Source organism: Coturnix japonica, chromosome 3 (genome assembly GCF_054131305.1).
Source record: "Coturnix japonica strain WE chromosome 3, WE-NBRP24, whole genome shotgun sequence".
NCBI lineage: Eukaryota > Metazoa > Chordata > Aves > Galliformes > Phasianidae > Coturnix > Coturnix japonica.
Genome location: NC_140665.1, coordinates 25451164 through 25463568, shown reverse-complemented (window position 1 = coordinate 25463568; position 12405 = coordinate 25451164). Strand labels below are relative to the sequence as shown.

Here is a 12405-nt window from a genome sequence, read left to right as displayed (position 1 = left end):
GTACAGCTGTATGAAATAGAGATTTAATACGTGCCAAGAGCAACTCTGGAAAATCAAATATGTAGCTTTACTCTGATTTGTAGATGAATGCTATTACAACTAAAGATAGTATATATATTTATAGCTTCTGAAACAAAGCTGGCCATGGTTGACTTACCTGACAATAAACTCCTTTTTCTGCCTGCTTGGGACTTTCTTCCCCCCACCAATATTAATAAAATAATAAGCTATTATTAGAATTCTGATGTTTTTGTCATTTTACTTAACGTATTGAAAGCAAACACAGGTAAAGGGCATCACTCAAAGTCAAATGAAAATGGACTGATCGTGCCTTCCCTGGCATGAGCACGTTAGAAAGATGCTCCTCAGTATAAGTTTTGCAGGGACTTAAAAGTGAGGAAGTGTTGACTGATACCGACTAGTTTATGGTTACCAAATTTACGAAGGCAAGCACTACTTCCTATGTTTTTCTTAATTGTACCTGCTGACTAATATATGTCAGTACTTGGCTTGCAGTGTATTTCAGATTCTGTGAAGAAATCATGCAATGAAATGGAATTAGAAATTTGGGAGGTTTTGCTGTTTAAAGATTTAGATAAATCAGCTGCAGCTGTGAGGTGCAGGATTTTAAATTTTCCCATCATTTTCTGTCAGAGGATGGCCAGAGAACATCTTTGTCTGCATTTATTCTTCCTTTTTGTGTGTGTGTGGTGGGGGGGGGAAAGGGAAGGGAATCTGTTTTATTGCTCCTGTAGCAGAACTAAACTTGAAGGATAGTCAGAGGGCTGAAATAAAGGTGGTCTGCATATTGTCATGTCTACAGTTATGCCATTCTCCACAATGGAGGAGGGGTACATTTTGTCATCTTTCTAAAATAAGAAATGCTAACTTGGGGAATTATTTGTTACTTGGCATTAAAAATAACACCATGTATTTTTTGTTTTCTGCAATCTGTTCCTTTCTGTGTTGTATGGAATTTGGTTCAGAATGAGAAATGTGTTAGGACTTTCACAGTTTTTATTATAGTTGGAGGGTGTTCTGTGCCTTGGTTCCTCATAGGAGAATAAAGGGAAAAGGACAAAAGAACATGGTAGTTCAACCATCTGGGTTGTTGAAAGAATGACAAGTGATAGATTACATTACACTTGGTGTTTTCTTACTTTATTTATTCATTTTCACTAACAATTAAAAGGGAGGGTTCCTTTTTGTTTTGTCATTGTCTAAACACAGCTCTCTGACACTGAGAATACACCTCCCTCCTAATTCTTTCAGATTTCATCCTACAAGTGTGACAGATATAGTAGAATTCTTGGAAGTAGTTAAAAACTTGGATTTTAAGTAAAGTTGATATAATTTTCTTAGGAACAGTCAAATGGTTTTTAAAAAGATGTTGTTTAAGTTAAAGTAAAGTATTTGTGAGTAGGACTGGGGGGGAGGGGGGGATGTGGACTAAGTGCTTCTTTTCCTCTGAAGTAAAATTTACATATCTCTTCAATTTGTACAAGACTAATGGAACATGTGCTAAATTTAGACAAAGTATAAAGAATGCAATTAATTCTTATGGATGCATGCTCTGTTATTCAAAACTGCATTTATTTAGGATAACTATACTAGTTATCTTAAATCTAAGAGAGCATGCTAAATCACGTTCCTCTATTTTCTTCATGTATTTTCTTCGTTCACGATTTAAAAAATAATAATGAAGCTTTACAGACCAATTTCAGCCTTTCAGTAAATTGAAACATAATTGTTCAAATCTCCATGAGTGGCATCGGTTAATACTTGCTTTAAGTCGTATCTTATTGATCCTTAACTTTCTGTAGAATGATACATAAACATGCTACAGAATGACTTCCTGCTGCATCTCAGAACATATTTCGCTCTGCAGTATATATTTTTAAGGAAAAACTACTATTTAAAAAAAAAAACAAACAACAAAACAACACACACAAAGAAAACAAAACAAAAAAAATCCCTTCCTTATATATATATATTTTTTTTTTACAGAATTACTGTATTGTGGTAAAGAGTAATACTTAACAGAGAAATGCTTTATTATTTTGAGAATTGAATTTCAGGTACTATTTGTTCTTGCTTGTTTCTCTTGGCTGCAATGTACGATTATTCTGTCTTACTAGATAACAGAACTGTTGTACAAGGATGAACGATATTGCCTGACGCCTCCAGGACCAACTGGTAGAGTTTCAATTTCTATGATTGTAACTTATCCACAAATCCGTTCTTCTGTGTAATGATGGGTTTGAGGGATTACAACAGTAAACACTGATTGCTTCTTTTTGAAAGTGAAATTTGAAAACATGTTGGGTAAAATCCTGTTTCTAATAATCAGAGCATATTTTTGAAATCCATTCGATCTTTTCTTTTTTAGTATTATGAACAAACTTGCTGATAACTATTTTATTTTTCTAAGTTTTTACCAAAATACAGATTTAGAATGAGCAGAGTAGCAATGCTTAAATTCTTTGAATGACAACACAAGCAGTTTTTCCATCTAATTCTGCCTTTAGTGGCTTTTGCAAATTTGTCAAGCACAATGGTACTTAATACCCCAAGTCTTATGCTTTGGAGTAAATATACTTTTTTTTTTTTCCCCTGTATAATCTGGATTTAAAAAGCAAAAATTCTCCTGCTAGGGGAGGTTTACAGGGAGGGAAAGCTGACCTTTTGAGAAGACAGTAGTAATACTGTTCTGATTTTCAAGTCTAGAACTCAGTATATTTTCCATTTACCTATATAAGAATCTCAGCAACAGTTCTTGCTAAAAATCTGTTAATTTTCATTGGTTAATAGACATCCCCTTCAATATTAGTTATGTGATGGTTAAAATACCTCATATGCCTTCCTATCAGTATTACAATACTTAATGTAGCTCGGTAATAGAATATAATGGGGAAAATGTTCATACTAAATATGCAAAGTGGTAGAAATCAGTTTTCTCTTTTGAGCAGTGACAAAATATTTGTGGCAACTATTTGGGGTAGTGGGCAGGAAAGGGGGGGAAGGCCTTGGGCAGCACCACTTCTGTCACACAGTAGTGGAAAAAATAGATTGAAGTAAGATTCTGTACTGAAAAGCTGTCACTGGGTCTGAAAATAATTAATATTCCTTTCACTCACCAGTTAGATATGTGCTCCCAAACCACATAATCTCTATGCCTCAGTGATCATTGTTGCCATTTCAGAGCCTCTCATCAGGGTGACATCTCACACCAAAATGATTTCTTATAAATTAATCTTGATAACATGACAGTCTCGGTAATTTTAGTGGAATGCTTTCTCTTGTTTTTTTCCACAGAAGCTGTTGGCTATTTTCTTTATCACTTGATTGACAGCATGAGTGACTCAGAGGTACAGGCCAAGGAGGAGCGTTTGAGACAATACTTCCATCAGCTGAAGAAGATGGTACCATTTCATTTTTTGCTACATAATGCCTGTCCTGCCTGACATGTATCTATTAGATTTGAAATTGCTGCTTTTAAGTACAACCAGACCACTTCTCAATGACATGCAAGAGCTGGAGACTTGAATTACGTCTAAGATAATTTCTGTTAGACAAATTTCATTTTGGTTGTGTTTCAAAACTCATATAATTTTTTCCCCACCTCTTGGTACAGAATATAGTTATCCCTGCAACCTACTGCAGCGGCATTTGCAGACTGCTGGACTCCTCTCAAGTTCCTGAATTAATTAAGGTCTGTGCTTCTGTGGCAATTCCTTTAAAACTAACAAAAACGGGGAACGTGTACTCTGTGCATACATACTCTCCTTTGCAATATAAATGTGCTTATGCAGTGATTTATATTTAAGCCTTTTCGCCTTGCCATGATTTTTCAATAGCTATTGAAATTATTGTCATTCTCATGTATGAAATAGTTAGGGGGATCTGTTTAATGTGTTTTTCATGTCAGTGTAATAATTCTGCATAATGCAGATTTAATTTGTAATTATGTACCTACAACTTTTTTTGTATGATATGCTTACTTATAGACTGAACTTCTTGTTTTGAATTAGTGATCTATTTACTGTCTTAATACTTTTTAGGATGCAAGATCACTATGTCCTAAAAAATCCACATCTGCAGAAGACATTACAGATGTAAGTAAATTCACCAGTGGCTATACTTGTTTTTACAAGAATAATACTAATGTTTGGATATGGGTTTTGGATGAGCTGTAATTGCTAGCCATCAGGTCATGGGAGTATATTAACATTTCTGAAATATACCACTTGATGTTCAGAGGTTACTTTACAGAGTAGGAATAAAGGCTGTCCAGATTTTTCACATAGACCTGATGTTTGACCTTGGAGTTGGCTGAAGTTTCATGCCTCAGTTTCCCTTTCATTTTTGTTTTTTTAAAGTTCTAGCTACTTAACATAGATGTTGTGAAGCTTAATTCATGCTTGTAAATTACAGTGATCCACTTGAGTGGCAGGAACTAAGTAAATCCATACTGCGTGTAATGGTGCAGTGTCAAGTTTTACATCTCTGATCTGAACAGAATAGAGATAGGAAAAGAAACAGGGTTATGTTTCCTACTTCCCTGAGCACTAGTGAGAGTATGAAAGAAGTAGTAGTGCTGACCTTTGTTGATATACTACTTAATGTTCTTTTTAAAAAATATATTCTGACTCAAATATTTAATTAGTATGTACTCTTTAAACAGATAAAAGCATCTTAAATCATTAGAAATTTTCACATACTATAGAAGAAGAGGATTATTTTGTCTGTCTTTCATTAAAGTGATCCGACAAGTTGTTCAGGGAAGGGTGTTTTTGAAATTGACATTTTTTTCTGTTACCTTCATTTAGAGTGCTAAATCTGACGTGTCTGCTTTGGAGAAGAAACTAGAAAAGCGAAAAGCTGAAAACCAGCCTATTACAGATGTCTTGAAACAACTCATATATGCTCTTTGTGAAGAAGAGGTATCTTAAGCAATGCAGAGATAATTGGAAGCACATAGCTATATTTTTAAAGGGACATAAATGACTCTATTATGGAAAGACAATGGTTAAGCAAAGACAAGTGCGGTACTTGAGGTTTCATGGTTTGATGCTTATAAATCAAACATAAGTGCAAAAAGCAATTAAATCAAAAGGTTAACTAATTTCAGCAACACCTTGAATGGCATGTTTTGGGGTTGCTGAAGTTTGTTTACAATAATCTGCAAAGTGAATGATAGTAACAGCTGTGATAGGTTTATCATACATGCCAAATGTCCTTTCAAGCCATGGCTCCGGTCTCTTATATCTAGATTGTCAAGCAACTGATACATGCACTAGTCATTTGCAATTCAAATATTACTAGGTTGTTAATGCAGGGATTGAAATTCCATTTTCCTGCAGGAGGAAAGCTCTTCTGAGATAAAGGGTCTCTTGCCTTCATTCGGCAGGCGTCCAGCTGTAGTTTACATTCATTTAGCATGTGCCTGTAATTTGTGAGGTATCACCACACTTTTAGTTAGTTGCTTGTTCTGTGTGATCCTGCCTATAAGGCTGTACCTGTAAGAACAGTAACAGTTGTGCAGATGATAACCCAGTATTCTCTTCTAAGAATGTAGTTTAGAAAGAGTGATTCTCAGTTGTCTGCCTCTACAATTCTGCATATGAAGGAAGACTAGAAGCAGATACCATTGTAAGTTCAAAATGGTCAAACATATGAATAGAAATGTATATATAAAAAAAAAAGGTATCCATGACATAGTTAAATAAAATCTTATCCTTTAGGAAATAGTTTTATTTATTTTTTTGGGCATATACTAGGTGAAAATCTGTTGTTAAGAATTCCAAATTTCAGAACTTGGCTACATTTATAGTGTCTGTGTGGGCTTAAAAAAAAAAAAAAAAGTCGAAAGAAAAAGAAGCTTGAAGCAAGAAAGTTACTTTGAAATATCCTCTGAAGTTAACCTATAGGCTGTTGTAGATGCCAACTTCTGCAAAATTATGTTTAAGATTTTCTAAACCATTTAAGCTCTGTGTTTTAAAATGTGGTCTTTTACTATTAAAAGTACTAGAGCAGTCGCATAACTGCACACCGAACATATAAGATTCATAATGTCATATTGACTTTTCCTCTAGTTCACATCTTTGCTTTGTTCCTTTTTTAGAATATGCAAAAAGCCCTTGAAGTGAAAGCCAAATACGAACCGGACATGGTTGTCGGTGGCTATGCAGCCTTAATAAATTTGTGCTGTCGACACGATAATGTAGAAGAGGCAATGAACCTGAAAGAAAAAGTGTAAGTACACCGGCACTGAAACATGTCACAGAGATTTATGCTGATACACAGACCTTGTTGAATTAAGTAGGTTGAATATTAACCCCCTCATCCATTTTTAATTAGTTTTCCCCACCAATGTATGTGCATTTAAAACAGGGCTGTGGGTTTTTGTAACAAAAAATATGTTTTCTGTAATTGAACATAAGAAACAGCTACTTTGTATGGACAATAATTTTCTTTTTTATAAATGAAAACAAAGAAACAACAAAGGCAAGTTAGCATCTGTTTTGTTTTCATTTTAAACACACACAGCATTTTTAGAATATGCTGTACCCATATTATAGCAGTGCTTCTGAGTGGCATTGTATTTTAATATTGACAATAAACATTCTACTTCAAATTTTTTACTTTCAGATCTTAATGTATTGGTGATAAAAAAAAAAAATAGTTCCTGGCTAAAATATGCTGTGACTAAGAGCATATTCTTACAGATAGTCCTTTTACTTGCCTCCTTTCCTTTTTGCCCTTGAAAGCCTCCCTTCAGTCTGAAGCTGTGGGGAGCAAACCAAGTTGTGTTACTTTCATATTTTGATATGTACTCACAAAGTACTTGCTTTTGTTCTACTGTATTTTAAGAGACAGGTGCTCAACAAACCTTGCTTCGCTTTGAAACTATGTGAAATAATTGAGCAGCTGTGAATATCAAGGAATTCACTGGTCAGCATACCCCATCATATTGATTTCAGGCATACTAGCACTTGCACACAATTCCCATGGTGAGCTTGTGTGAAGTAAAATCAACTCTTCTACTGAAGCTTCAGTGCAGTAGCATGTTTTTACTCATCTGCCCCGAGTGCAGCATAAAACTGCTGAGAGGCAACTTTTTGAATTGGTGCGAAAAGGAACAACAAAAGAGAAATTCATTTAATAAGTTCCAGGAAAGAGAAAATAAATACGTAACAGTAACTTAAAAATACTAGATTTTCATGTGTTGATCAAGGTTGAATAGCTTCATGTTCTTTTCCTTATTGGAAAGAATATATGAGGACTGTATTTTTCTTTTCAAGCTTCTGGGAAACTGTTATTTTCTACAAAAACTATCAAGTAATAAAACAGTTTGTCTCTTTAAAACATTTCTTTAGAATTTGGGGGTTTGTTGATGGAAAACTGTAGAAAACATTTTTTCATCTTTTGAGGTACATCAGACATTTCATTTAACACTTATAACTTTTAGCTCCTGGTGATTTCCTTTTACCGCATGTTTTTTTAAAATAAATCTTTAAGTTTTATTCGTAAAATCTAAACGTCTACTGATACAGTTTTTAATATTTTAATTTCTAGCTTCCCTCGGAGCTCACCTGTTGCTCTTGACTCTGGAAAATACATAGCCCTGGTAGAAGTCTTAGCAAAGCATGGTAGACTAGAAGGTAATCCTTTTTGCTTTTATTCTGTATTTCTGCTATATAATAAAGGTATCTTGCTTCAGGAATAAAAACGTGAGTTGATATTAATGGTATATCATGTCCTGAAAAGTGCTTGAACATTTTGCATACAAATTTGCATGTGAATTCAACCAGAGATGCTTGGACAGTGCAGGCCATTAGTTTTAATGGATTGGCAAGCTTGTCATTTACATTTGCACAGCTCAGTGCTTTTTGCATTTCTGCAGCTAGTTTTTATTAGCATTGCTGTTTGGATTGAGTTTGAAGATCATGACTTATGGCACAAATTGCGTATGTGCCTAGACTAATGGCTTTGTTTTTGCTTAAGAAGGTCTGAAGGCTGAACATAAAACCTATAAACATAACCTTCCCGTAAGAGCCAAGTACTGCAAAAAAATCATTTAACTTTTTATAAAGTGTATATATATTTTTTCCTGTTACTATTCTTATATGTGTTTGTTATTGCTTTTTAGAATCAATCTGTCAAACGGCCTGGAAATTTTGGCTTCTAATGAGTGTTCTGCCAGCTGCCTAATTCTGGATTTCTAGATGTTCACATTAAGCTGTTAGCTCTTTAATTTTAAGTAATTTAGTCTTAATATCATTCTACAATTTACCTTATTTGGTTGATCTTTAAACAAACGCTAGAATATCATCGACTTGAAAGTGTGATTCTGTATATTGGGTTCTGTGATTTTTGTAGAAGACCTGGCAGAATAAAAGCATAATCCAGGCTTATAAAAGCATAATGTTTTGAATCCAAAATGCTATACAACAATATTAAAAATTGAATGTAATACTTTTTCTTGTAAAATCCTTTTCTGATATTTGTCTTAATGTTAGAAAAATAATAAACAAAGCTGATGTTTTCCATATAATAACAAATCAGATCATGGCTACCTCTACTTTAAAGCAGCTTGAAAAGATCAGCTCGCTTTTAAGAGCGTAAGTGTCCCTCAGAAAACAGAGCAATTCATAAATGTAGCCAAATGCAAAGTGGTCAAAACATTCTCTCTATGCAATAATTAATAACGTTATAAAAATGCACTTATTCCGTATACCAAAATGTTTGTTTCTGCCTTACTAATGAAGCTTAATGAACCTAATGTTTTAACATGCAGTCTGTTAGAAAGCTTTCATTGGCTCTCCTTGGCTAATTAGTATCGACACAGCAAACAGGCCCTATCGGTATCAGACCATTAGTCTGGCTGTATATACAGTGTAAACATATCTTTATTATCTGGCCTCGTGACAAGCCATCTGCTGAAGAAACAATGGAGTGATTTAGCAGATGTTAGCACTGAACGATAAAAGCATCCATTTAGTAGAATCTTGCAGCTATAGGGCAGACTATACAGGGTTATGTGGTGCAGAGTGGGCACACAGTTCCTATCTATAATTTGTAGTCAAAGTTGCAGCAAAATGATAAAACCATGCTATTGTGGATTTATAATTGTAGTCTCGTTTAGAAATGCAAGTAGTAATTAACTTGAAATCGGCATTATACGCCAGAATTTACATTCCTGCTGGGTTTGAAATGCTGTTTTAATAGCAGTTTGTTTTCCCTACATGAAATTACCTAAGGGTCTTTTGTGATGTTTCATTGTAGATGCTATTAACGTTCTAACAGAGATGAAAGAGAAGGACGTTCCAATCTCGGATAGAGCGGTTGCATCTTTTTTCCGCCTTCTTAATGCTGCTGCCATCCGAGGTGAAGTTGAAACAGTGAATCGGTTACATGAGACCATTGTGAACCTCGGGTTGGCAGAAACTGCTGCCCTTTATTCCCCTCTGATTACAGTTCACCTTGAAAAGTAAGCTATGTTTGGGCTGTAGATGAATTAAGTAATGATACTTCTGTTAAAATGACCTTTGCATGCTATAAATAGTAGCATTCATGTTGGAAAGCGCTGATGTCTGCAAACATTCACATGCTTATAATGCTTTAAGTTATCTTGGAGTAGTAATGAATGGTTTCCTAAGTTAGGTAAGTTGGTTTTCATCAGTTGTATATCACATTGTGATACCGACAGGGGAACAGCAGCTATGTTTAATGGACACCAAAAGTGAGGTGGCTGTTTATTGAAGTACACTTGCAAATAAGTTGGTTTTAAAGTCTGTTTGACAAGGTAGCCATACAGAGTATGATGGGTATGATTGATCTTGAGGTTAAGTAGTATGCCTTTTTACATCAAAACCATTATTGCACTGCACCATACAGTAGATCTCAGGTGAATTGAGGAGCCCTTTTTGGGCATGGAAATATTTCAAAATCACATAATCTGTGAATATCAGATAATTTTACATTGCAGCTTGTGGGGTGATGAATTTAACATTGAGGGAAAGTACTGTCTGGTTCATCTATGCTATTTTTTTTTCTTTATATGCGTCTAATACCATTTAATATAGAAAAGGAAGCTCATGCACTTGTAAAGGCAGGAAGTAGAGGTTCATGCACTGATTCTGGTAGAAAGTATCTGTAAATTAATGTGTCATGTTCTATGCTTAACTTTTTCGTTGAGGTGCTGGATTTTTGAATTAATGTATATAAGAACTATATGACAAGTGCTTACTGAAATTGAGCTAAGAATCACTTTTAACTTTCCCTATTGTATGCACAATCCTTTTTTTCCTTAGTATGTCATTTATGTTGTCATGCAATTTTAATGTCTTCCAACTACAGTGACTGATAAGCTTCTTGCAGTGTATTTCATGTATATCAAATGTTATAGACTTACTATTAAATACAGTAACATACCTGCAAAATAAGTGAATACTTCATAGTATTATGCATGTGAGTCAGCCTCAAAGATGCATATTAACAAGAACATTAATATACAGGGATTTTTAGACCTTGTAAATATTCTGGGCATGCAAAAATATATTTTCTGCATTCAGACTTCTCATCAAAAAGGTATAATTCCTGTTGGTAAATATATATATTTTTGAAAATAGCATTTTAGTGGATTGGTCAACTGAAGTATGCAGGGTGTAGTCAGCAACAATGCCTTGATTATATCGCGTGATGAGGCAGATGTTTGTGAAAGTAATTTAACTGCAGTCATATGTAACTAATGTGTTGGAAAAATATCTGATATGCTTTATAGTGTGCAGTAAGTGTGGTTGCTTTTACGTAATTGCTTTATGTACATTGACATGTAGGGTTGTACGTGGTAGTACTGGGTTCTCTTCACTTGAGATAGTGTATGGTGATGCGATGTGATTGTGTGTAGATGAGACAGTGAAGATGTTTTAGCTTGCTTCCTCTTTTGCATTATAAACGGTTTGCAAAACTTCAAAAAAAATGACTTTTTAATATCTTTTGCTTGTTTGTTCTATTATTGTTTTTAACGAATTGATTTTTGAGACTAGGCTTTTCAAGAAGAAAATAATTCTATGCTGTGGAACTGTAGGGCTACAGAGTCATTGGTATAACTCTATAACACCTGTATAACTCTTAATATATGCCTTATATATAGATACAGTACAAAGAAGCTCATTTTCTCTTCTTTTTGCCCTCCTAGAAGTGGAGAGACAAAACAGAAAAGTTTTTTTCTACACAGTTATCTTGGGAATTTTAATTGCGTTTTACAGATTTTTGTGTTGGAAGTACTAAGAGTTTTTCAAAGTTCTGATTGACTGAAGTAAGCGTTAGTCATTTCTTTCAGCGATAGTGCTTCCTATTTGCCATCCTACAGCTCTAGTATCATACTGAAATGTTGTCATTTAGCTGCAGGTTGTCAGCATGCCTCTGAAATTAGCTGTGGAATGTTTTTTCATGTTGCACAGTATTGGTTGCACTAGTGTTTTGTGTTCTTAATTTAATTCAAACTTTTTAATTGCTTGTAAAGGAATCTGTGATTTCCTTTTGAAGATTTTGACAATTGTAGGATTAAATATTTACAGGTACCCCTCTTCTCTGTACATAGCCATAATTTTTCTAAAATTCTTGGTAAATTACAGTGCATGGTGAAAATAAGAATTTACAGCAGAGCACAGAAAAGGAAAAAACAATCATTGTTGGTTACTGTCTGCTCTTGTGCTGTACAGTACTTTGCTAGTACCTATTTCCCAGAGAAGAAATAGATGCAATAATTACTGGTAATTTCTTTCTTCCAGTAAAGATGTGCAAGCCAACTTTGGCACAAGCAAAAATAAGAGTATTTAACCTCATGAGAAACTTGATGCGGTTCCCATCTTAATTTTATTAGTGCTCCCTTTTGTAAAATATTACCTCTGGGGAAAGAAACAAAGCAGAACATTTGAGCTATTAAATTTATGCATATTGTAGACGGGATCAACAAAAATATTCTCTGGTTGTAAGAGACTGAGCACAAGTTGTTAATAGCTGTGTTTTTAAACATCAAAAGACTACAGCTCGATTTTGTGTCTTTAAAAATGATCAATGTATTGTAATGCAACACTGTCCATCCATTAAAGCATTGTGTGCTGGTTTGTGATTAGTTTCACATAAGAAACAAAGTAAATATGGCTTCATGTAGCAGTTAGTGTGAATACTGTGTCTTGACAATTTCTCTTTTGTTTTCACAGAGTTAAATTCGCCTGTGATTCTGTTAGGGAAAATTCTGTAGCACGTATAAATTAATGTACTTTTAAATTCACTTTAAAAATAGACATTTTCTAAAATTAGGAGGTATTTTTAGAGAAAAGCCATCTCTAGTAGGGACAGTTTCTCTAATTTGTAGCAGCTTTATTTCAAATATTT

General features: G+C 34.3%; 1 protein-coding gene across 1 annotated transcript in view; it reads left to right on the top strand.

The window, feature by feature from the left end:
• The window catches only part of LRPPRC (leucine rich pentatricopeptide repeat containing), an 84409-nt gene that overhangs the window by 28364 nt on the left and 43640 nt on the right, over nucleotides 1-12405 (top strand). Inside the window, exons 16-23 of the mRNA XM_015857509.3 lie at nucleotides 2139-2196; nucleotides 3316-3422; nucleotides 3635-3712; nucleotides 4062-4115; nucleotides 4830-4943; nucleotides 6125-6255; nucleotides 7579-7664; nucleotides 9289-9493. Coding sequence (XP_015712995.2) covers nucleotides 2139-2196; nucleotides 3316-3422; nucleotides 3635-3712; nucleotides 4062-4115; nucleotides 4830-4943; nucleotides 6125-6255; nucleotides 7579-7664; nucleotides 9289-9493 — 833 coding nt within the window. The remainder of the gene's footprint in view (nucleotides 1-2138; nucleotides 2197-3315; nucleotides 3423-3634; nucleotides 3713-4061; nucleotides 4116-4829; nucleotides 4944-6124; nucleotides 6256-7578; nucleotides 7665-9288; nucleotides 9494-12405) is intronic.